The sequence below is a fragment of the Episyrphus balteatus genome, chromosome 2, assembly GCF_945859705.1.
Source record: "Episyrphus balteatus chromosome 2, idEpiBalt1.1, whole genome shotgun sequence".
Taxonomy (NCBI): domain Eukaryota; kingdom Metazoa; phylum Arthropoda; class Insecta; order Diptera; family Syrphidae; genus Episyrphus; species Episyrphus balteatus.
Window position 1 is genome coordinate 18868610 of NC_079135.1, and position 26300 is coordinate 18894909.

At 30.4% G+C, this 26300-nt stretch overlaps 1 protein-coding gene across 1 annotated transcript; it reads right to left on the reverse strand.

The window, feature by feature from the left end:
- Positions 1–191: 191 nt before the first annotated feature.
- On the reverse strand, positions 192–22457 carry LOC129910051 (cadherin-23). The gene is made up of 7 exons (XM_055987296.1): positions 21542–22457; positions 6002–7876; positions 5686–5947; positions 4015–5626; positions 3657–3959; positions 744–1879; positions 192–683 (listed from the first exon to the last, which is right to left on the reverse strand). Exons 1-7 carry the CDS (start codon positions 21753–21755, stop codon positions 575–577), a joined length of 5511 nt encoding a protein of 1836 aa, XP_055843271.1. The 5' UTR covers positions 21756–22457; the 3' UTR covers positions 192–574.
- Positions 22458–26300: the final 3843 nt, after the last annotated feature.

The following is a 26300-nucleotide window of genomic DNA, read 5'->3' on the forward strand; positions in this document are numbered from 1 at the left end:
CTCTTCGTCATGTGACTTGGCTTTTAAAATAAAATTGCACTGATGTTGTTAAAAATTGCCCTGACTCATACATAAATTTAAGGACTGATTCTAAGCCAAACTTAATTTTCACATTGAAAAATATAAAAACACTAATTTCTTACTTACAAATAAATATATTTTATTTTATTATTTTAGTTCAATTCAAAGATGTTACATTTTATTATCAGCTAAAAGAGTGACCAACCGCCTAATTTTTTTTCACATGGCAATAGATAAGCGTCATTAGTCATTAACACCAAAATAATTATTAAACATAGTTTAAGCATTTTTACTGTAAAATACTATAAAGTATTTGTACAAAAACTTATTTAAAAAAAAAAATTGAAAAATAAAAAAGAATTTAACTTATACAAAAAAAGTTAATTGAGTATTTTTATCACAAAAACTTATCATTCAAATAAAAGCGCATCACTTTAAATTATATACGAGTAATAAAAATTTTAAGAGAATAATAATATTTACAATGTTTTTTAAGTTTTTCTTAATTATTTCTAAAAGGAATTTATTTTTAAATTTTTTGTCTGGAAGTTCTCTACAATGGACCATAAATTGGTTCAGAATAAAATACTGCAGGTACACCTACTCCGAATGGTTCAGGAGGAGGTCTTGGGGTAGGCATTCTTTTCGAATGTTTTTTGTATCTGGCAAGAAGAACAAAATATTAGTACTTTACTACCAAATGAAAAAGAGATTTAGCTTACTTCTTCGCTGAACAACAAGCAGTACATGTGGCTATAATAGCTGCAATTCCAATAAACGCAGCTATTATTACCAACCAAGTTCCAGGTGATGACATTAAGCTGGCAGCAGCAACTTGTCTTCGCAGTGAACAAGACTCCACTTGACTAACACCAAATTCAACATAAGTATCGAAGAGTTCTTGTTTCAGCTTATTTGAGTCCATAAGCTTCTGCATTTCTATCAAAGGTATAGCTGCTCCATTTCTAAATATTTGAAAGCACGAACTTGTAGAAGTAAAGTCTAAACTCATGTCGGGCCTAGTCAGCACTTGAGTATCGAGAATGTGTACTTCCAAGTGCATTGGTTTGAGTTTCTTTTGAAGTTGCTCTTGGAATGGTTGAATGATTCCTTGAATTTCCCCTGGAGGGCGTGCGAATACGAATTTTAATAACGACTTGTCACGTATTACAAATACCTTTAGGTTATTAAAGGTATGCCGTTTAACATTGTCTGAATTATTGGCTCTAATACGAAGCTGGAAATATCCATCGACATAGTTTGTAAAAGATCCACCAGTTCGAAGTTCACCAGTTTTATTATTGAGCGTGAATAAACGGCCAACAGAAGTTTGAGACATATTTTTCGCTCGTTTATAAAATTGTGGTATAAAAGTAACATTGTCAATCATTAGGACAATTGGTGCTGCTTCAGCATCAATATCGGTAGCATGAATTGTTGCAATTACAGTATCGATAGGAACATTTATACGAATACCAACTGAGGGATTTTTTCGTGAAAACTGAGGGAGATTATCATCGACATCTTGAATTTTTATTTGTACTCTTATTTCTGATAAATCATATGGGTCGTAGGGTGTGTTTGATGATGTGAAAGGTGGTTTAGTTTTGAATTTATAACATTTAATTGTAATAGTGAAAGATTCAACTAATTCGCGGTCGATTTCGCGAGTTGTTCGAATTAAAGCTCTGCTGTCATTGGTTCTTTCTACTTCAAAAACTCCATCGGCATTACCATCAGTGATGATGTAATCTATTTCTCCATTTTCTCCGATATCCTTGTCCATTGCTGTTAAATTGCCAACAATCGTTCCGATGGGTTCACCTTCAAGGACTGCCATTTCCAATGGTCGATCGTTCTGTAAAATACAAAAAAAAAAAACAAAAAAAGAAAACAAAATGGTAAATGTTAAAAAAATGGACTCACGAAATTTTTTTTTCTTATCACATCAAAGGATACAAAATATACAAAATAAATAAATAAATCAATAAGTTATTATTTACTATAGAAATATTCAGGTCAATTTTATTTCACACATATTAAAATAATATTATAAGAAGTAACGGAACATAACTAAGGGATAACTATTTTTTTCTACTCAGAAAAGTAGTTATAATAAACACTCCAAATAACAATCAGACATGAAATTAAGGTAATAGAAAATGCGAAAAACGTGGGTTTCGCAATGCAGTTAAGGGGTTTTGGTAATAACCTTAAGGAGAAATTTAGTTTTTTTTTTATGATCAAAATGGGAAAGGTCTTTTAAAAAACTGCCCTAAATACAAGGGTCTACTTTTGGAAAAACTATTATTTATATTAACTGCAATAGAACCGTTTCTTGATGTCTTGCTTTTCATGATTTCCGATTTCAACGAAAATTTTTGTACAAAAAAAAAAAATTGAGTCTTAGGAACAAATAATTCAATGAAAATCGTTAGAGCCGTTTTAGAAAAAAATTTAAATATTATAAATCCAAATTTTTTTTTAATGAATTTTTACCGACTTCCAAAAAGGAGGAGGTATTCAATTCGCCTGTATTTTTTTTTTTTTTTTTTATATTTGTTACCTCATAACTTTGGACTGAGTAAACCAATTTTGATAATTCAGCTGGTGGCTGCAATGTGGCTCCATTTCAATTTCGTTCAGTTATAGTCATAGGAACTATTAGAAAAACCATACCCAAACCCAGTTTTGATACATCCATATCCATGGAAGTCGGTTTTGTTTTTTGATAAAAAAGATTATTACATTTAAATTTTTTAGCTCTAAGTATTAAGAGCAAGGACATGTGATACAGTAGTGAATTTTTTTAAACCTATGTTAGTAAGTTGTAAGGTGAGAAAAAATTGCAACCGAACTAAACGTACCGGTTTCCTATCTCTTACGCACCAAAAACGGTAACTTTTGCATAGTATTTTTCTAATTTGAGAGTTTGGAATCCATTTTTTAAAAATCAATAACATTTTTCACCAATTTTTTGTTGAAAACTGGGATTTTTTTTTCAAACAAAAAAAAATTGTAAGAAATCCAAAAGGGAATATTTTACTTAAAAAAAAATTAAGGTTTACTCAAACCGAAGTATTTTCGTTAAATATCTATAAAAATAATAACACATAAGAGGTCGACTTTTGCCGGAAATCGAAAAACAAAACACTCTTTCGGCTTTCTTCCCTCCCCCACCATACATTCGGTTATCTAGTTTTAATCCTTTAACAATAAATTTAAGTTCAAATTCAAATTTTTCGGACACATAGTTTGGCTAGAACGAATACCATAAAGACCTTAAGATTGAATTCAGCGAACATGTAAATTCTATAGGAATCCAGTCTACAAACTTGGTGATGATACAAAAGTTGTTGTTTTATTATTTAAAACCTTCAATATAATAGGATTAATTTCGAAGACTTATTGTGAAAAAACATTGTAGACCCCTCTTCAATAGATATTTCCAAGATTTTAATTTTCTAATCAATTAAATAGTATGACTAGTTTTCCAAAAGGTGGTGATCTCACTAAAAAACTGCAAACGGTTTTTCTGCAGCATTTTCTTCCTATTTTGAAAAATATTTCGGAAAGATTTACCTTTCGAATCTATTTATACAGTAGGGCCCTCAAAAAGTATTTATTCAACTTACAAATTCCCTTTCGAACTTTGGTTCATGATCATCCACATCCAAGACATTTATTTTCAAAATCCTCGTTACTGACTGCCTTGGTTGTCCATTATCAAATACTTCCAATATAACATTATAAATATCCTTAGTCTCACGATCCAATGGTATAGCAGTCGTTATCCAACCAGTATTTTCATCAATTTCAAAAGCTCCAGCATCAGCTGTATCATTTTGTATTCTATAAAACAATGTTCCCGATGGTGTATTTGGACTATCTGGATCACTAGCTCTAACTTTAAATACTCGAGAATTTATTGTTGCATTCTGTAATAAAAAAATCTTAATTTCATATTTTAAAGAAAGTATTATTAGAGTTTACCTCATAAACATTTCCAAACTCTCCAATTTTTGGAGAAATAAAATATGGTATACCATCATTTGCACTAACATCACCAATATACAAAGTAACTTTAACATCTGACCAAAGAGATTCTTGTTTTTGAACTTGTCCACCATTATCTTGAGCTCTAACTGTTAACTCATAAGGCTCTGATCTTCCTTTACCAGTTAGCTCTCGTTTTGTTTTAATTTCTCCATTTAAAGGGTTTATTCGGAAAAATCCCTTAACTTCACCTTCGTCAACAAGATCATAACGAATTTCACCACCAGGTCCTTCATCTGGATCATTTGCAAACACCTTAACAACAAATGCTTCTTCTGGAACATTCTCCTGAATAACAGCTGTGTAATTCTTCTGAGTGAATTCTGGAGCATTATCATTCACATCAAGAATATCAATCGAAAGATCAACAACACTTTGTTTCGAATCCGATGGCATTCCTGGTGAATCTTCAGCCTTGACAATTAGACAAATTTTTGAATTCCTCTCACGATCAATTGTTTGATTTGGGGCAATCGTAATCTCCCCAGTTATATTGTTTATGTTGAAAAAGGCTGAATTTTCACCTTGGAGAGAGTACAGAACCTTGTGGTACCCCAGATGAATATCACGCAGACTTAGCGAAGCATCTAAATCGGTTGCATGAACTGTTATAACTTTCTCAGGATAAACTTTATTTTCAATCAAAGTTGCATGATAAGAGCTTTGATCAAAAATCGGTGCATTATCATTGACATTTTCCACAGTGATATTTACTTTGGTAATAGTACTTCGAGTTCCATCATCAGAAGTTGCCTTAACTTGAAATTCAAACACATTTTCTGTCAATGCTTCATAGTCTAAACGTTTTTTAAGCATCAACTCTCCACTACGTTGTAGAAGATTAAAGAATTCTAAATCGTCAGTATCAACAAGTTGGAAATTACTAATTGGTGATTGAGTAACTGGATCTTCAGCTGTCAGTGTAAACAGAGTACTTCCAATAGGCATTTCCTCCTTAACTTTAACATTCACAACCGGTTTTGAACTTGTCCAACCTTTATTTTTAAAAACCGGATTTGTGTCTTTGAAAGATTGAACGTAGATAGTTATTTCAGTTGTGTCTACTTGCTCTTCAACATTAACTTCTGCATTCAAATCACGAACTTCAACGGTAAAAATAATCACAGCTGCAACATCATGCCTTAAAACTCCATTTACAAGAATATCTCCAGTCTCCGGATTGATTCTAAAAGCTTCATTGGCATTGTAGTTATTTCGAAGATTCGTTATAGCAACACCAGCTTTTGTAGTAGCTTTGACATAACCTTTAATTTGATATTGTAATTTGGCATTCAAGTCCTTATCAGTAGCTGTTACTTTGATTACTCTTTCACCAATATCAGTTCTTTCTGACACATAACCAATGTAACTTGAGTGTTCGAATTTTGGAGGTTCATCATTGATATCTTTAATATTAACATAGACAGTTGTAGTAGCTGTTTCGGGTATTGGGACACCAGCATCAACTGCATTTACAACAATCTCGAAATTATCCATATTCGAGTCTCGATCTAAACGAGCTTGTGGAGAAACTTGAATAAGGCCACTCCTGTAAAGAATTTTTTATTAGAACTGTCTTGAAGTTGGTATAGATTTGAAAAAACTCACCTTTCATTGATCACGAAGTTATCATTAGCCCCTACAATTCTATACCGCAGTAGTGAATCCAAGCCATCAGGGTCTAAAGCTGATACAGTTGTTACATTGAAGCCGGAAAGTGCATTTTCCGGAATCGATACTCGATAACTAGGAGGGCCAATAACTGGAACGTGTTCGGTGTTTTGAAAGTGACCTTTGAATATTGGCCTTTGGTTTCCTGAGATACCAACACGGACAAGAACCCGGGTGGTATTTGTAAGAGCTGGGGTACCTATGAGAAAAATTTAAGTTCCAAGTCCCTTAAGAAAAAAAAAAAAGTATTTACCATAATCAGTAGCTGAAACAACCAACTCATATTCTCCCCTTTCAGTATCCATTGACTTGGCTGCCTTCTGAAGAGTAATTTCTCCGGTGGGTTCACTTATTTGAAAAACATTCCCCGAAATGCTATTCTCCGAAACTATTGCATATTTTATTCTCCCGCCACCTTGAGCTGGCCCATCGATATCAATAGCTCGTACAAAGAACTGTGGTTCAAAATCAATAGCCCCTTCACGAACGGTTCTTGTGTATTCGGAACTCTCAAAAACTGGATGATTATCATTCAAATCCACCACATCAACGAAAACATTCGCATTTGATTCTCTTCCGCCACCATCTTTGGCAACTATCGTAAGACTGTAGCTGCTTTGTTTTTCATAATCAAGGCTTTTGGAGATGTACAGACCTCCAGTTTCGGGATCAGTGTAGAAATTATCGGAACCAAAGCCTTTCAATAAATAATTTATTGCTCCGAAATCGTTGGAATCTTTATCGGTTGCCTTGATATCACCGATTTTAGTTCCCCCGGGACGATTCTCTTCGATTTTGAATCTATAAGCATTTTGCTGAAATATTGGTGAGTTATCATTGGCATCGAGTAAATTCACAATCACACGAGCGCTAGATTTTTCTTCACCATTTACCAGTGCTACCAAGTCGAATTCGAAGATTCGTAAGCTAGGATCTTTAACGTCATAGTCGAGTTTACTGGAATCGAGAATTTTTACCACAACTGGAGTTCGTCCTTGACTTACGGTAGGACTAACACTGAAGACTTGATTAGCATTTTTAATAGGTCGAAGTGCTAACTGATACCGGCTATTGTCCCCCATATCTTTGTCATTGATGAAGACTGAAAGACCTGGAAGAGCCATTCCGTTACGGAGGTTCTCAGGAATCGAAATGTTGAATAGGTCTTCATTAAATTCCGGATCATGGTCATCTACATCGGTGACAACTATGGTGACCTGAGTTTTAGAAAAATCTTCTGATTCTTCACCATTGATCAGTTCTGTGGCTTTCACAGTAAACACATAAACACCGCCATTTTGAAGAATTTCAGGATTCTCTCGGTCAAGAGGTATGTCTGTTGTACGTAAAATAGCTTTGCCCTCTTTTGGGGAACCGATAGGCTCCAATTTGAAGTGTCCAAAAGGTTCGTCTTCAAGAGTAAGTGAGACTGGTCGTGGAATACCAATATCACCATCGATCGCGGTGATTGTCAGAATAGATTGATCAGTTGGAGTATTTTCCTCAACTGTTGCAGAATACGGTGCATTTGTGAAAACCGGGGGTTGATCCTGGACATCAACCACATTTATCGAAACAGTAGCAAAAGAGCTCAGTTGATTGCCTATAGCTTTGTCACGTGCCATAATTGTCATAATGTAAGACGGTCGAGACTCGAAATCAAGTTCCTTTAACAAACTTAACCGGGCTGTAAAGTTTCCTTCTGAAATTTTCTCAGCTTTTACATCAAAAGTATCACAGATATCATTTTCACTTTTAGTTTCTTGGAAACATCTTAATTCAACCTCAGAATTGATACCTTCATCACGATCGGTTACAATTATGTTTGGTTTTACTTCTAATATCGATCCAATAGATGTTGCTTCACTCACAGATACACTGTATGGTCGTCCAATAAATATCGGATTGTTGTCGTTATAATCTCGAACTGGAATTTCTCGTCGTAAAGAAATTGTATTTGGTTCGGTTCCGTAGATTCCTTCGTCCGTGATACTCAAGATTAGTTCGATTAAATTTTGTGATTCACGATCTAATTCTTGACGTAGTCGTACAACTCCAGTATCTCGGTCAACGGAAAATACCGGCCCCGAGATACTGTATTTTAATTTGCTTCCTTCTGGATCTATTCCTGGGAACAAAAATAAAAAAAAAAATAATATAAAAGAATGAAAAAGAAAAACATAAAATTATCATTAGATTTGCAAGTTTATCATAGAAATCTCATTAATCATCATAATTAAGAATAACTTTTTTTTCTTCTTTAAAAAGAAACAGAATAGGAAAAGTATGTAGTGTAGTTAATGTATTGGAAAAGCAAACAATGGTTTAATTGTGAGAAAATGGTAGTGACTTCTCAAGGCGGATGAATTGAAACATACATATTTAAACATTGAATGCAATTAGCTGTTTGAAGTGTAGTAATAATTGTTGTTGAGGCTAAGAAAAATACATTCATTCATTTTTAAGTAAGTACAGGAAAGTGTGTTTCCTATAATATAAGTTGAAATGAGAATTTAACAATAATATCCTGATTTTACATTAATAACTTTAATTTTCATTAAGTTTTTATTTCGTTAAAATTGAAATATTTATAAAATCTTTCAATATTTAATAAAGAATGTATCTTGTTAATGTATTAAAAAAAAATTTTGAGATTAAAATTTCCGACACAAAAAAGCAATCAACAAAACCTAACCTTTTGAATTGTTTCAAATTTCTTTCAATAATAACACTATGGAACTTCAATTCTGTAGCAGAAAAGTTAAAAGTTTATCTAAGGTTTTCGCGGTATTTAGAAATAAGATAGTATTCGGCCAACAAATCACGAACACTTGAAATTTTTTAACAAGAAATGCTTAAAAAATTGCGAATTATAATAATCTTGGTGGGAAAAGTTAAAGTATTCTTCGAATTGGAAAAATGGCTTGTAGCCAAAAATCATCCAGAAATGCGCTTGTTTTTATATGGTCTTTTTCTCCGTTTATGTTCAGGGCCCTGAATTAAGATCGTATTTTCATTATGTATCGCTACTATGTGCTTCAAAAAGAAGATACAAAAACTATCACAGTATAATTAAATGGATGTATACTAAAAATGTCTTTATGATAGAGTAACCCTACTAACAATTTTGCTTCTATAATGCTTTACAGAAGCAACAATTGCATCTGTAAAGCTTTATAGCACCAAAATTGTTTGTCGGGAAGGTCGGTGAATATGGACCAGCAACCATATTTTTTCTAATAAAACTGATAAATTTAAGGTTTTCAAATAGATATTTATTTAAAACAAAAATAGTTCATTAACAACGTAAAGAAAAATTCACTTTATAAAAAAAAATACAAAAAATAAATATTGAAAAAACTAAAAACATTAAAATTAAAAGGTTGTAATTTGCACCACCTAGGTTTTTTCTCATAGGAAAAAAAAACTAATTTTAAATTAACTAAACTTCCAGTATCCGGTTTTTCAATGTTTTATAATCTTATGATCGTAGTTTTTGCTTATAAAAAGGAACAATATTTGGACCTAACCATCTCAATCGCTCTTTTCATGGCCTCCGGATCACAAGTCTTCCGTTTCGTGTATTTTTTTTTTTTTTTAAACTCATTGCGTGAATTAAAATAGAAAAAATGGTTTTTAATATAACTGCGGTAATATGAACTAAAATAATCCATCAAACCCATGCTAGTCCATATTTGAAATAATACAATGTTTAAAAATAAAATTATTTAAAAAGGAAACGGTAATAACACTGTCTTACAGTGAAATTAAAATAACTTAATCACTTTTTTTTTATTTGAAAAAGAGTTTGCTATTTGGATTAACACAAAAATTAAGTTTTTTTTTACTCTTTACTCTACAATAACATTTAACGATTAAAAATTTTTTAACACTTCGAGGTCAATATACATAAACTGTTTCATTTTATTGACACACAAATTTATCAGACATCTATCAAAGTCAAGTTCATTCTTCATTGGGTTATTTTATTGCTACCGAAATAGGCCATAATTAATCGTAGTAGGCAGGTAGGCAATATCTAAACTGCATACATATTTATAGTCATAAATGGAAATAGGTGCACACCCAACTTTGTGTTGGCTGATGAATATTATGATTACGAGTTGTATAGATAATTACAATATTTAAAAAAAACAAACATACAGAGATTTGTCGACATCTCATTCAAGTTGGTGACACAAATTAATTTACTTTGACAGAATCTGAATGATCTTTGTAAATGGAGCTGTTTGACGTTAATGAACTTTGTAAAATACGTGTCACGAGGTAAAACGTAAAATTGTGGTTGTTTTATTGTTATTTTTTGAGTTCACTTCTTATTTCTCATCTCACGGCCGCTGTACCCCGAGGTGGACAGTTAAATTATAGTTTGGTTGTTATAGTTCAAAAAAAGAAAAGATCAAATAGAAAGTAAAAAGCTTGCATTATAGGCAATGTTAGGTTTCTGACGATCCGAACTAAAAATTTTTCTTCTAAAAAGCCTTACAGAAGCTAAATTTACATTTTTAAAGCTATATAGAAACAAAATTATCAGTCGGGAAGTGAATTGGTTTAAAAATTCTCAATTTAAAAATGGAAATGGAGGTTGTATTTCGTATCCATTCGCGTAGTTTGGCTTAAAAAATCTTCGTACTTGACGGTATGTCCGAAATTATTTTCGAGAGTTTTGAACAAAAAAGTAAGTTACTCAATCCTTTTCGCAAACCTGATTGAAGATTTTTGCTGATGCACATAAATGTTTTATATTTGAGTCACATTTTGTAAGTTTTCCGTCACAGTAACACAATAATTTTTCAAAGTTTAGTTTACGGTGCATTAAATTTGTACAAAATCAAAAAAAGCTTTGACTTTGTGTTTTACTTCAGTCTTTCTTTCCAGGTTTAAAAGTCTTTTGAAAGCCACGAGTTTTGATTCAAGTAACAATTTTCAAAATCACTTCTTTTTAAAGTCAAAAATGAACATTACTTCTTAGACTATAAACATTATTGAATGTAGAAAATGGGTCAAATGAAACCCATAATTGTTATTGATATTTTTGTTTTCTATCTCGGCCAAGCTAAAACCGGATGCCAGTTGAATATTCTTTTGCGAGAAGTTATTAGCAAACTAGTATAATCTGTGGCAGCAATGGTTGTTGGTCTGTTTGGTCGATGTCTTGACAGAATCACTACAAGTATTTTGTTCCATTCGCTTCTCAAGAACAAACTCTATAGCCTTAGACAACTTCTTAAGATTCGTGCTGCTGGACCGTTGTCAATATTTGCACTTTCTAAAAAAATGCTTTTGGCTTCTGCTTCTGCTAGTGAATGTACCTACATTATACTCTGTCCAAATCTGAAGTGGTATCTCTTGTAAGATGAACAACAAAATACAAAACAAAAAACACGAGTTCTATTGACCAGACTTTAAAAGCGAATGTGGTAATTTTTATAAATTCAGGTTTCTTTCTCTCTCTTTTCGTCTGAAGTTATGGATCATTATATTTAGCGCCTATTGTTGTTTTTTTGATTAATAGGCTAAGATGACTTATAGAGATGTGAATGAAATATACGTTTAAGATTTCTTATGTCTGATGGCTCTCACATAACATAATAACAAGATTTCAAGAGTAAAATAATTTGAGTTATGTTACGCTCAGTAGAGCATCACCAAGAGTTTAAATTTAAAAAAGAGTGTGTTTTTATTATAGAACTATTTTTTTTTCTTTTATTTTATTTTTTGATTAGTATCATTAAGTCACGCATAGTTGCTGGTTGGTACAACTGACGATATGATTACTCACTTAGAATAGAATTATCAAAAAATATAAAAAGACATAAGAATTATAACGAGTTTGCAGGGAAATATATCTTTGTTATGTTCGGATTTTGTGTGAAAAAAAACTCTTAGATAGATTTAACAATTCTATATAACAGCTCTGGTTTCTCTCACCATTTCACAAAACTATATTAAGTGAAGATAAATGTGTTAATATGTTCTGATGGTTGATTCAAATATGGGCAGGAAGTTTAATGGGATAGTCATTCCCATAGGTTCAACAAACTTAACGGCATGTGGGAGATGATTTATTCTTAGAAATCGCAGACCTTAAAACACTATCATATAATCTGTGATTAGACAATTTTCACTTCAAAAGTTTGTACTTAATAAAACCATTAAAAAATATAATCTTGTCAAACAGATTTATTTTAAATACAAGTAAAAGAAAAAAAAAAAAAACGCTTGCCTAACTACACACCTAATGTACTTAAGACTTCATGTTATTATTTCATAAATCACATCACAATAATCATAATTTAACTTTGTGGAAAATATTTCAAGGTAAACTACTTACACAAGATTGTGTCTATGAATGATTCTTATGGTTATGAATGAAATTTTAAAAGCTAACATCTTCGAAGCTCCTTTCTAACCATGACCGATAACGTTTTCATTAGCATAACTTAATAATTTTATGTGATACAAATATATTAATATTAATCAGTAACTGTTGGACAGTAAGTATTATTAGAAAATAAAACAAATACGTTTAAACTTGTTTCAAGTCACGCTTTCTTTATGATTAAAATTTTTAAAATGATATTTAGAAATTGTTGAATTATTAATTATAGAAATTTATTGTATATTCGTGTGATATGTACATGTACTTGTTTGTAATTCAAAATTCGACTTGCTTGTAGTTTTAATTTTAATTTGGGATGAATCGGTGATGAGTCATAAAACGAATAAATCTTGTACCGAAATATATTGATAAAATTGATAAATTGTTTCTAACAAATATTTTAAATAAATTTATTTAAACAAAATCGGTTGTGTGATTATGAAAAAACAAGCGAAAACCTAAAATGAGTTATTATTTTCGCAGAAAAATTTACAAGAAAATAAATTTAGATGCGGATTTTAAAAAAAGATTTAAATTATTTTTGCTTAACTTGATGAAATATGACAAAAAATATGACCAAAAAAAAAACAAAATGTACGTTAATAATAGCAAGAGCTTGGTTGGACACATTATGCTCAAATGACATTTTTAGTTCAGCAAATTACAGAAGAAGGTAGTTTTCTTTAAATTGTCTCATGTTATTTTCAACTTCGAAATTCTATTCTTTGACATTTTTTTTCTTTCGGATCTTTCAATTACTGTTGTCGTGTGTCCTTCACTAATTTGACTACCTAATTTTTAAAAAAGATTGTGATGAAAACCATTTAATTTCGAAATGAGAATTTGTATGAAAAATTATCTCATTTGGAAGCTTATATGACAAAAAAAAAACAAAGAAATAATGTTATTTGGCTTAGTCCGAACCGAAAAGCTTTTGGTGTAATTTAGTTATAGTAAGTCCAACATAATTATTAAATTCTAAGAAAATTTTGAAGTAAATAGTCTTGAGTATTCGCATATATGTAATATATATCTTTCAATTCATTCACATTTACCTACTTTTAATTTATACAATAAAGTTTAGAAAATGTGGAAATAAAATTTAAAAAAGTGCCATATTATGTGCATGTATATGAGCAGTTTAAATATTTCAAAACCTCTTATTTTTTTAATTCAAAAAATTTAATTATAGCGGCATGGGTTTATAAACTATTTTCAAAGAACATAATTATTGAAATTTTTTTTTACTTTTTTAATATAATCAATTTTTAATATAAATTTTCTTTTTAATTTATATTTTCTTTTGCATTTAAAAGCCAAACTCATCCAATGTGGTCATTTGTTTCACATAAAACAAATAAAAAGTGATTTTAGTGTTTCCTTAATAATACAAAATTAATAGATTTATTTCCTGGGCTTAAAGTCCAGACAAAATAAACATAAAAAAGAGCAAACCCAGAAATAATTCGCATAGGGCTGAAAGAGCAAAGGGCTAAAAGAGCATTTAATATGTCGATTAAAGAAAAATGTCAAAAGTCCTCAAAAGTCCCATGTGTGTATAAAAAGTTATTCAAGTTTTAATGTCAAAAATTTAGGTTTTTTATATATACATTGAAACGGGAGAAGCTATTAAAAAAAAAAGTATATAACACTTTTTTTTCTACGAGATATAGATTAGAAGATATCGTGGTTTTAAAACGTGTCAAATGTCGAAAATATATATTACTACTCTTAAACTATGAGTCCTATCTAAAAGTTGTCTTTGAGAAACTGGTAGATAATGTGCTCCTTTATATTATATTTTTTGTTTTTTGTTAAAGTAGTCTTTCAAAAAGAAAAAAAATTTTTGATTTGGTCAAAATTTAAAAATTTCGAATTTGTGTAGGTACATACATAGCTTCTAAAATATGAGTTTTTTGACATATATTTTCAACTCGTATCATATAACACTTTCTCCAAAATAGCTTAAAATATGCTTTAGTAACACTTATCGTTTTAAAGCTAGTGCGCTCAAAAGAGTAGTAGGCATATATAGAAATATGTTGTTTTTTTGTCTATTTTCGTCAAATGGTCAGTGTTATCTAAACAAATTTTCATAGCATGTGTGTGTAGATTATGTGTTTTTTTTTTTAATATTTCAATTAAGTTTTTATCCCTCCAGAGCTGTAATTAAAAAAAATTTTTTTTTTATTTGGACAAAAATCAAAAATATCAGTTTTTGAAAAATATTTCAAATTTATTTCCATATACTTTTTTTGATAGCTTCTCCCGTTTCAATGTTATGTATATATGAAAAACCTAAAATTTCAACATTAAAACTTGAATAACTTTTTATGCACACATGGGACTTTTGGGGACTTTTGACATTTTACTTTAATCGACATTTAAATGCTCTGTACCAATTTTCTGCCGTATGCGAATTATTTCTTGGTTAAATGTCTAATTTGTGTGGACTTTTAACGAATGTACTGATTTCTTCGGGGGACAAAAATAATGTTATCAATATTGCACCTGTGCCTGCTACAAAGTATCAATTTCAACTTCTAAGAACTTTTACTTTTAACTAAAAACGTAGCAGAAAGTTCAGTTCAGTAAATAAATATTCATCTTTATGAGTTCGGCCACGGAAAAAAGGACGAATTTTTATTTAAGAGTTCGTATATCAACTCTTTTGTTTGTCGATAAATATGACTGTATTTTCGGATTTAATGGTTTTAAATGCAAGTTATTTGCAAAATAAAAAACTGTCGCTCATCTCAAATCATTAATCGAAGGTAATTTCATTAGGTATGAATACTCAAATTCGATGTAACAATAATAATATTGACATCGATAGAGTCATCTAATATTAAAAATTATAATAATTCAATAATCCACCTTACCGCATAGCATTTTCAGTGTAACCTACTTTTTATCACCCTTCTAAGGTCTATTTATTTCTATAACAGATTATTTTTCAAAAATATATTTCTTCATAAAATAGGTACCTTCAGTAAGTTTATAGCCATTTTAAAACCACCATATTCGCTCATTTTTTGCTATGGCAATAAATTTCAACATTGGCCAATTAAATTCTGCTCTAATAAAAACTCCCGACATGCGTTATATAGATGCACGCCATATGATCACTGGATGTCTTAATTACAATGCAAATTATGAAAAAAAAAAACAAAATAAATAAAAAATAAATCTCAAGCTGTTGAGTAAAGTACATAAGCAAAATTAACTGATTCCAAACCATAGATCATAGAGCTGAAGCTTAAAACTGTATAGGATTTCCTCTGCAACTAGTTTACTTTCAGTTTTCAACTTTAACTTGCTGTTTGTTGCTGCTGCACGAAAGATGTATTACAATTAAACTTCGCTCTGAATGGTATGTGGTATGTATTTTGTGTCGTAATAAACAAAGTTGGCGCGGTTTATTCGATGGACTTAGTGCCCCATATATGTACACATTTGAACTCAGTGCAAAATGCAACTTTGTTAAATGAAATTGCACGAACGCGTTGAGACCACATTTAAGTCAGACATTGACTTTTTTTTAGAAATGTTAGCTTGAGCGCCAGTAAATTGCAAACGGGCCTCCTCAGAATAACAATGACTTCTTGAAGCCACTCTTGTGTGCACAAGGTTACATCAGCTCTCAATGATCGTGCTGAATAATAATAACCATCTTAATGTACTGCTAAGATATTATAATCTATTTGCGGTTCTAGATTGAAAAAAAAAATTAAAATAAAAAAAAAAAACTAAAAAAACAAACGTTAAAATCAATTTACAGTGAATTTGCTTCCGCAACCAACATGGGAATGCGCTAGCGCTGTTGTCGAAGAAATATATAAAATCCAACTATACCTATAAAAAATTCAAGGTTTGAATCATTGCAAGTTAGTTGTTACTGTTTGCCTTTCATTTGAGCCAGGATTGCAAGTCGTGCTGTCCCGCCATCACCGTTCCTCGTCGTCATCGTGTCGTTAAGGCCAAAGTATGCGGTACTACAACTTACTCTGCTGATGGCTTGGTTGGTCTTATGGAAATGTTGGGAAAAGGTAACAAAACAGAAGGTAGACTTGTGCGTTGTTTCTGGGTTCAATGACTTTCACTTTGCTACATTATAAGTCGACTCCGTTTGTCCGTTCATTGCAGGCATAAAGTAAGTTTTGTTGTGTGAAGTTGTTACCTTTTTACTTTTTGTTAATGTTTCTATTTTTTTTTTTCTACTTCTTTTAGTTTCTTATTTCGAGTTTGAAAGACATCGGTCTGTTATTTTCTTCAAAAAAATAATGGTTCTCACTGCTTAAAGACTAGATTTCTTATGTACATTTCAATAATTTAAAAGAAATAAAATTAAAAAAAAAATGAGGTCGCTGGAACATGCCTGCAGGGAAAATAAATTCTTAGACAACTTTTTGATGCATGTTGAGAGATAGCTGAGTTACTGCTACTTGAAATGAAGTATAAACAAACCAACAGCCTATAAATAAGTCATGACTTGATAACTTAGAAAAAAAATACATATTTGAATTGAAAATTCGATTTATGAACATTATTGGTTTACACTTTAAGAGTGGATAAAGAAATAATTTATGAGTGCTTGGAATTTTTCGAGGTTTAGAAAAAAAGTCACAAGAAATAAATTGAATACAAAAAATGGCACAACTGCTCCTGAAGTATAAAACCAATACGGCTTAAGCTCTTAATTATTTCTATTTGCGTCTTGCTTTTTGTCAAAAGGTAGATACAGCTTACTATTATCAAATTTGAACAGCTTTAATGAGAGATATTTTTTAATGACTCTTGAAGCTTTTGTCAAATCCTCAAAGTAGGTACATGCTTAAGGTTTAATAGGCTAAAATCTACTGTGGTTTATAATTGCAGTCTATAGGGTAATACTTTTTACTTAAATACATTTGGTTTATTGAGAGCGTCGGATCATGCTTGACCTGCTTCCTCCAAACATTTGTCGGTCAAATCATATGTATTTGTCAAAAAGAGTGGAGGTTTTTTAAGGCAAGCTAAGACTGTCAAGCAGGGAATAAAATAAAATGCACGACTAGGTCGCACGTACTTGCTCTTGTAGTTCACAGTATCTTTATCTTAAATATCTATTGGAAATTTAAGATTTTGTTTAGTGTCGAGAAAAAAAAAATAAAAAAAAAATCGAAAATTAAAAAAAAAATAAAAAATTTTTTTTTTCAAACATGTTTCTAGACATATTTTTTTTTACGTTTTATACTTCAATGTCTGAGTGATGTCTGTAAATTTTTAATAAAACTGACTTATGTATGTCTTGATGAAATATATGAACTTTAAAAATATCTCAATTTTTGAAAAACGGCAACGCCATATTTCCGTTCTCCCCATTTTTTGAGAAAAACTACAAACTCAGTTTTGTTAGAATCAATAAGTCTATTACGTATATGTACCAAATTTAATCAAAATCGTTAGAGCCATTTTCGAGAAAATTGCAATACCTCGAAAACGTTATATGGGAGATATGCGTTAAAAAGGAGATATTAAAAAAATAAAAAAAAAAATAAGTCTAGGGATCAACGTAAAAAGCATCTCTACCAAGTTTCAAGTAAATCCATCCATCCATTTAGGCCCTAGCTCGATGTACAGATGGACGCACAGACGCACGGACCGACGGACGGCATGACGAAAACCACTTTTTTGATCTTCTCCATCATCGTAATGTTGACTAGTATGAATTAAGCATTTATCTAAAGTTAGCAAGTATTTTAACCTTTTTGTGGGATGGCCACTGAGTTTATCAGATATAATAAGATTCTTTGCTATTGATGTTTATTTGTTCAAAGGTTTTGGTAAATAAAATGATTTAATGAAAAAATGTTCACTATGGCGTATACGTACTTTTTTGGTAAAACTAGTTAAACTTTATTGTGAGCAAGTGAGGATGAATTTTCTTCATCCTTATTTGCACATATGTACATCTTCTAATACAAAAAGAGTTGGTTTGAATTTTGAATTTTTTTTTTTTACAATGGGAATGTTAAATATTTTTTTTTTAACCAAAACAAAATTAGAACTAGATATGAAGTGGTACTGAATTTTTTAAAGATATTTTTCCAAGCCATGATGAATATTATTTAAAGGGGTGCAGGTCCCTATTTTTTGTTTAGGCAGATGCAAACTTAAAGAAATAGGATTTATTTCCAATTTTTTTTATTTAACCTAAAAGTTAGTTTACAAATTGTAAAAATATGAAATTTTTTTGGCACATTCGTCAAATAAATTAATTTTGCAGAAAGTTTTTTCTTTAATTTCAGATAAAATTTTAAATTTAGACTTTCCACCCTTCTGATGCCAGGTTCTAATTTGATCCTTGTTATTTTTGTTAATTTCATTTAACTTAAAATTTATTGATTTATGACGAAAAAAAAATATTAATTATTATTAACCTCCTTTTGATAAAAAAGACTGCCTTTAAATTCTCTACACGAACATTTTTTTTAATTTTTTTAAGGAACAAAATTAACTGCAAAAACTTGCCCTTTGAAAATGAAAAAAATGTCGTGTTTTTTTTTAAATGTCGAATATTAATTTCTTCAGAATGGACCCTACAATTTTCATAAAAATAAACATTCCAAAAATTCTCTGTTATGAATACAAGAATGCTAATAAAGTAATGCCATACTTAATTTGGAGATTAAAATTAAATTTTTTTCAAGTAATTTTAACAATAGCGTTTAATACTTTTCTTGCATTTCTTTAAAATTAGAACTATTTATTTATTCTATGTATAAGAAGATTTAAAATTAGACCTTCATCATAAGAGCAAGTACGAACCAGTCGTGCATTATATTTTTTTAATGGATTTTTTTTTGTATTTAATTTTTCAAACTTGGTTCTCACTAAACATTAAAGGAAAATACTTTTTTAATTAATTAACCCTCTTTTTGACCGCTTTTCTTTAATTTTGTTTACTTTTGTTGGTGTCGACGTGCTCATAGTTTGGTGAAATTGGAGCTACTGAACGATGCCAGTTATAAAGGATATTATAACTGGCATATTATTGAATAATTTCAAAATTAGTTTTGTATCAAAAGTACGAGTAGTTTAGTGAATGTTTCTAGCTGAATTTTCTCGACTGTGTGTTAAAATTTACGAAATATATTAATTCATCGACAGCACTCAAAAAATTGAAGTGCTGCATTTTTAAACAAAAAATTTTGAATCATTTTCTAAAAAAAATAGTTGTCTTTAAAGTTTAAAAGACACATCAAGGGGCACGGTAGTGCCCAGCCAAGTTCTCTAGCAACTTTGCCACTACACCCTTATTTACAGGAAACAACTCAGGCCATTTTCGACCCCCCTCTAACTTCCACACCAAAGATGCTAGAAATTTCAAACTCACTACATTTGTTGAGCTCGTAAAAACTAAACTCCTCACAAAATTTCAGCCTCCTACGATGAGTAGTTTCTGAGATATAGGGCTTCAAAAATCGCAAAAACCGTAACTGACTCACTGACTCACTGACAGATCATCAAAATTATGGAGAACTTCCCGATATCGTAGAAACTTGAAATTTTACACGGTGATAGGACTTGTGGTGTATACAAAGGAAAAAATCGAAAATTTGAGATTTTCAATTCAGGGGGCGTGGCATCCGCCTATTTCCGCTGAATTTTCATCATATATTATAGAGCACTTCTGATTATCGTAGAATCTTGAAATTAGGTAGAATAGTAGAGCTGGTAGTTAATACAAAGGAAAAAATTTAAAACTTGAGAATTTCAGCCAGGGGGCGTGGCAACCGCCCATTTCCGCTGAATTTTCATAAATTATTATAGAGCACTTCTGATTGTCGTAGAATCTTGAAATTTGGTAGAATAGTAGAGCTGGTAGTTCATACAAAGGAAAAAATTTAAAACTTGAGAATTTCAGCCAGGGGGCGTGGCAACCGGCATTCCCGCTGAATTTTCATCAAATATTATAGAACACTTCTGATTGTCGTAGAATCTTGAAATTTGGTAGAATGGTGGAGCTGGTAGTTTACACAAAGGAAAAAATTTAAAGTTTGAGAATTTCAGGCAGGGGGCGTGGCAACCACCCATTTTCACTGAATTTTCATCAAATATAGAGATTTTATATTCTACAGCCATAGCTTGCAAAAAGTAGTGAAATCACAACAAAAACATTACTGTTAAAAAAAGAGCCAAGTTCTCCTATGTTGAAATTATGCTGGCACAAAAAGTACTGAGATGTAAAAGTGTACCAAGTTCTAAAGTTTGGGTTCAAATTCGTATCAATAAAATTTTGATTGTTTACTTGGCAATTTTTGAAATAACTTTAAAAATCGATAATTAAGAAAAATTGTCAAGAGAACAATCAAAATTTTATTGATACGAATTTGAACCCAAACTTTAGAACTTGGTACACTTTTACATCTCAGTACTTTTTGTGCCAGCATAATTTCAACATAGGAGAACTTGGCTCCTTTTTTAACAGTAATGTTTGTGTTGTGATTCATCTTTCCTTAAAAAAATTATAAAAATTACCCAAGTGTAATCGATTTGAATTTGTTTCCTGCCATTTGAATTAAAATGTTTGATCTATTTTTCTTTCTTGGATAAATTTTCTAGGAAAACAAAAATAATTGAACTTAATTATTTTTTTTTTCACAATAAACCATTCAATTGCTTCTATAAAAATGAATTTTTCAAGACACTAAATCCTTTTTTGTCGGTCATAATCCACAATTTTGGAAATAATACTCTGAAATACAATTGAATTTTCGTCCATTTATTTTTGGGAAAACAATATAAAAAAATTACAACAAAAGGAATACCCAAGAAAATATGTCTTTTGTTTGATAAAGGTTAGAAAACTGGCAAAAACAAAATATATTAAGAGATTACCCAAAACAGAAAAATGCCCATCAGGTAGTTCTTGTCAATCAAATACCTAAAACATTTGTTCATTTCTTAAAGCATGTGCAAAAAAAAACAAATGTCATATTCATCTGGCTCTAACATACATTCTACCTTTTGTTTTTTTTTCTTTTTCTCTCTCCCACAGCTATCTACTTTTTGTTCTTGAACGTGACTTTGATATTAAAACTTTGCAATATGACCAAGATAAAAATAAAAAAAAATAGAACAAACAACATAATGGCTAAATTTGCACGTCTCGGCATCAGATACTATCAATGAAAAATGTATGATCAGCAAAATTTATAGTTTCTTTTGATTTTTTTTTTGTCTAAACTTTCAACCACAAAATCAAATTAATAAATAAATTCATCAGAAATGAAGATTTCATAAATGAATCATCATCAATACAAAAATATGGAAAAAGGAATTTCACTTTTAATAAAATTAATGATCAAAGCAAAACATCCAATAAAAACAACCAAGAAAACAAACCTTTAAGTTGATAAACCGGACTGCCAACGGGTGTGTTCTCTGAAAGGCTAAACCGCGCCATATCCCCGGATCCAGGTACAAAATATGGCGGCTTATTTTCTAGCTGACATTTTGCTACATCCAACAGCAATACTATCTGAAGAAAAAGTGCAACAATCCAAGAAAACTGGCCAAACTGCCAAGGATGCGATCGGAGAGATGATGATGATCGCATAGTGGCTTACTTTTGGCCCAGCGCGAACTCACACAGAATTGGCACACCAGTGTTGCCAATTTTATTACAAAAAAACTCCCCACAATACCAAGATCAGTATTGTATTTCAGTTTGTTGTTTTTTTTTATCGATTCTCTTTTTTTATAACTGGATTTGACCGAACAACAACTCACCACCGATCGTGATACTCAACCTTGAATATACGAGTATATTGTACCACAAGTGAATGCCTCTATGCAAATATAAAAAAGTAATAAAAACCGCAAATATACAAATCGCAATCACTAAGACAAACTCCTTTTTTGTATTATTTCAAATTCAAACCCTCAATATGTGAAGTGCTCTTTGACACTTAACATTTTTTTTCTCGGTAATATTTGAGCACGATCACGACAGATATAAATTATGATATTTTTTTCATCATACTTTTGCCACATTAATAATAAATGGCAGGTGAAATTCACTCTCAGGTTAATTTAATGCGGTCACAGATGGAGATGCAGCACTTTGAGATGCAAATTGTATCTTTTAAACACACATCTCTTAAAAATGATATCACCAATAACCATTAAAAAAGATACAACCGTGTACCGTTTGATTGAAGAAAAAATTTAAAATTTATATATGTATCTGGTCTATTTTATTTAAAGATAGATAGATACAAAACATTTATCCGCCACAAGCAAGACCTCACTCGGACAAAGATCAAGCTGAACTTAAACTACAAAAACAGACAACTCGGCGATACCTGAAAAAGTATCTTGAAAGTCTAAAAATTTTTATACTGGTTTTTCTGCAAAAGATAGCAAATGATTGATGGAGTAGTGTTTGTCTCTTTCTATAATCTTTGGCATGCAAAATTGTACTGGTCAGGTATAAATTCAAGAAAGTATCTTAAGAGCGGAGTAAGGTAAAAAATAAACAAAATGTAAATGTATCTGTATGTTTATAGCAAACCGGCAAACTAAGATAGTCGTGTTGTTCTGCTTTTTCGTGGAAACCGATTTAAAGTAAGAAAGAGAGATGTGTGGTGTTTTGTTTGATATATGGTCATAGGTAAGTGAACTTGTTTTGTTTAGAAACAGGTAAAGAAAGAAAAATAGAAATTGGTGATTAAAGGGAAATGAGAAAAAAACACTATTGTAACTTTTGTTGACGAAGAATTTATTGCATGTTGTTAGGAGGTGTGTATTTTTGTTAAAAAGATATCAACGTATATTTATAAACTGCAAAACAAAATTATTTATTTTAGTTTTTAACCTCCTGTGTTAACTAACTGGAATTAAGCTTAAGCTGTACCTTCTTATAAAATTGACACACAGACAAACATACAGTACACGACTCAGGAAACATAATTCATCAAAAATAAAATTGAAGCCATTTTTTTCGAATTTTAAACAACAGGGTGTTCCAAAAGTAGTGGTCAAAACGAAATATTTTGAAAAACCAAACTTAAGAGCTTTTAGAATTTGGTAACTTTTTCATCCCAAATCTTTGATGTTTTCGATTAAATGCAGTTTGTGTGAAATTTCAAAAAAAACCTTCTTTAATCTTTTAGTATATTGCTTCCCCTTTTAATGATTGATTGTTTGTTTTTTTTTTTTTTTCAATTATTTCATTGGTCAATAATTAGGAAAATTTTTTTTCTCAAAACTTTTTTTTTTCGAAGTTGAAATAAAACTCATTTTCCAACTTTTTTTCGAACAGTTTCTGAAGAAAAAATGTATCGGTTGATACTGGTTTAATATTTTAAAAGCTTGCCCTGTTATTGCAATTTTTAACCCTTTGTAGCGGAATGACTCAGTTGTTGGTAAAATTTCCACAAAAGATGTAGAAAACAGTGATACCTAATACCAAAGGTATACAAGTTTCCAAAGTTGAACTTATCGACATAGTTGACAGCAGTGCAACTTGAAACTAGGATTTTTAAATAGAAATCGATAGGAAAGTTTTCAAACTTGTTGTTATTAAAAAAAACAAGGCGACATGGCAACTGGCATGTCGCCATATCGCCATGTCAACATGTCGCCATATCGCCATGTCACCATATCGCCATGTCGCCTTGTGTTTTTTTGCTTAAGTCAAAAATGGGTACGAATTAAAAATGTATTTTTGTAGTTTAAGTATACAGGGTGTCCCACAGTAACCGCCCCAAATGAAAACCATAGATTCCTGATTTCATTTTAAGTGGAAAAACTTAAGAGGTAATTTTCTCGTTTTCGTCCCGTTTCCGAGTTACCACGGTTTTTATGATTTTTGCTCTCTTGTCCTTTAACTGGCCTTATCTTTGCCAAACTACGTTTGATTTGAAAGATTTTTTTTACAACCAATCAAGAAAACACGTTAATGAGTATTAATTTTTTGTGCTTTTTATTAAAGCCCAGTTTATTTTCATAAAAAAAATAAGTTTTATTTCATAAAAAGGCTACTGAAAGTAATTAAAAAAAAAAATAAACGAACTGAGTAATTTAAAAAATAAATAATTTTTAAATAAAAAATTAATTTAATTGAATTAAAAACTTTTTCTGAGCTATTGTGGTTAAGAAAAGATTTGTTGTAAAAAAAATCTTTCAAATCAAACGTAGTTTGGCAAAGATAAGGCCAGTTAAAGGACAAGAGAGCAAAAATCATAAAAACCGTGGTAACTCGAAAACGGGACGAAAACGAGAAAATTACCTCTTAAGTTTTTCGACTTAAAATGACCTCAGGAATCTATGGTTTTCATTTGGGGCGGTAACTGTGGGACACCCTGTATATGAATATATGAAACCTGGGGGGTCCGAAAAAACCTTTATAGTTTATTCTTGAATATATTAACCCAACACGGACTTTAATAAACTTCGATATTTAAAGTTTATAGAAATAAATTCCATTACTTTATCTCAATTTTTGACAAATTCTTACATTTTCAACACTTCTTTAAATAGGTACATTTCCAATGCAATAGTATTGATTAATTATTGGGATTACATCAGAGTTCATTTAAGTTTAAAGTTGAGGTTTTTGACTCTGTTAAATTATAAACTATTGTTCTTTAATGGAATCTTCACTTCTGAAAATAAATACAATATTTTTATGATCGATTGCTCTTTAACTGATTATAAAGAAAATCTGAAACTGAAATTGAAACAATAGAGATTATTATTAATAAATGTGTCACTTCTTTCAACAATTATGACAAAATGAATTGATTAGATACAAATACATCTTCTGATTAATTCATCATAAACAAAAAGGAACTAAGTAGACATTTATACATGTATAAATGTGTGCAGGTAGGCGTCGTAGCTTACATTCATTACGAAAAAATGTTTCCTGCTACTTTTAACAAAATTTGATTAATATCAATTTTGGTTAAATTCTTTTTATAGAATTTTAATATGATTTAGTATCCATTAACAAATTGACGTCATAAATATGCAAAACATTTTTCAAAACTTGTTTCGCAAAAAAAAAAAATAATAATTTATGTTCTAACCACAGAATTCCTTATCGCTTTTACTACTTTGAGGTAAATTTATAAATAAAACTTAATTCTAGATTTAATTAATTTGCCAAATTCAATTTAAAGCTATGCTACCAAGTTAATGCTGATACATGCGTGATTATATTATTTCATGTTTTATTTTTTTCTCTTGAAGAATTCTAATACTTGTTATTTCAAACATTGAAAACACATTTATTTCAGACTTTTCTAGTCTCTGTTTACATCCGATTTATATATTTTTTAATTACTTTTTAATTCGTTTTATCCATACATTATATCTTCAATTGGTTTTCTTTTGAACGCACAATTACTCTTTTCTTCACGCTTTTCTGAATTTAAGATGATTTTAAATTTGCACGATATACAAAGTAGTAAAGATAGACTTTCTTTCTGGGAACATGCAACATAATGGGAATAATAAGTCTAGAAATTGTTGCAGTAGTGTTCAGATATTGAATGAAAACGGTCATAATCATAACTAAGAATTTTACTATAAATATAAAATTTGAAATTTTCGGCAATTTTCTTCCAAAAACAATGGAAACAATTGGAAACGCTAATACATTGAAATAAATTAATTAAAATTTTCAAAAACAAACAAAAAACGTTTTGTTAAACTTTTATTTGCGTGCTGTCGGAATGTTGTTATACTTTTTAGTAAGTTTAACTCTTATTTTGTGTGTTTAGAATTGATAAATAAATAACAGAAGCGACTATTATCTTTTAGTTAACCAAACACAAGTTCAAGTGTTATAGAGAAAACAATCGGAACTCGAATTAAATCGAGTGAAAATTATAAAAAAATAATCTCATTTTAAACTACTATTTTTAGTTTTTTAAAAAAACAATAAAAAGAAATTAGGGAATAGTACACCGAAACATACTTTTCTGGGTAGCATATAATTGGTTATTAGTTTTACTTTTCGAGAATTTTTCTTAATTCAAATTTTTGATGACAGTGATGTTGAAATTATCATTCATAGTGAGAAAAAATGACTTTAAATAGTTTGAATATTTTTTTTTTTTTGATATAAATATTTTTAAACAGTTTGGAAAAA

Bases quoted from the DNA above. Each gene is read 5' to 3' on its own strand.
- LOC129910051 (XM_055987296.1), bottom strand. From the start codon at position 21,755: ATGCGATCATCATCATCTCTCCGATCGCATCCTTGGCAGTTTGGCCAG. The intron at 7,877-21,541 runs GTTTGTTTTCTT...TTTTGTTCCCAG, and splicing joins TCCGGTTTATCAACTTAAAG to GAATAGATCCAGAAGGAAGC. The intron at 5,627-5,685 runs GTGAGTTTTTTC...AATTCTTTACAG, and splicing joins AACTTCGTGATCAATGAAAG to GAGTGGCCTTATTCAAGTTT.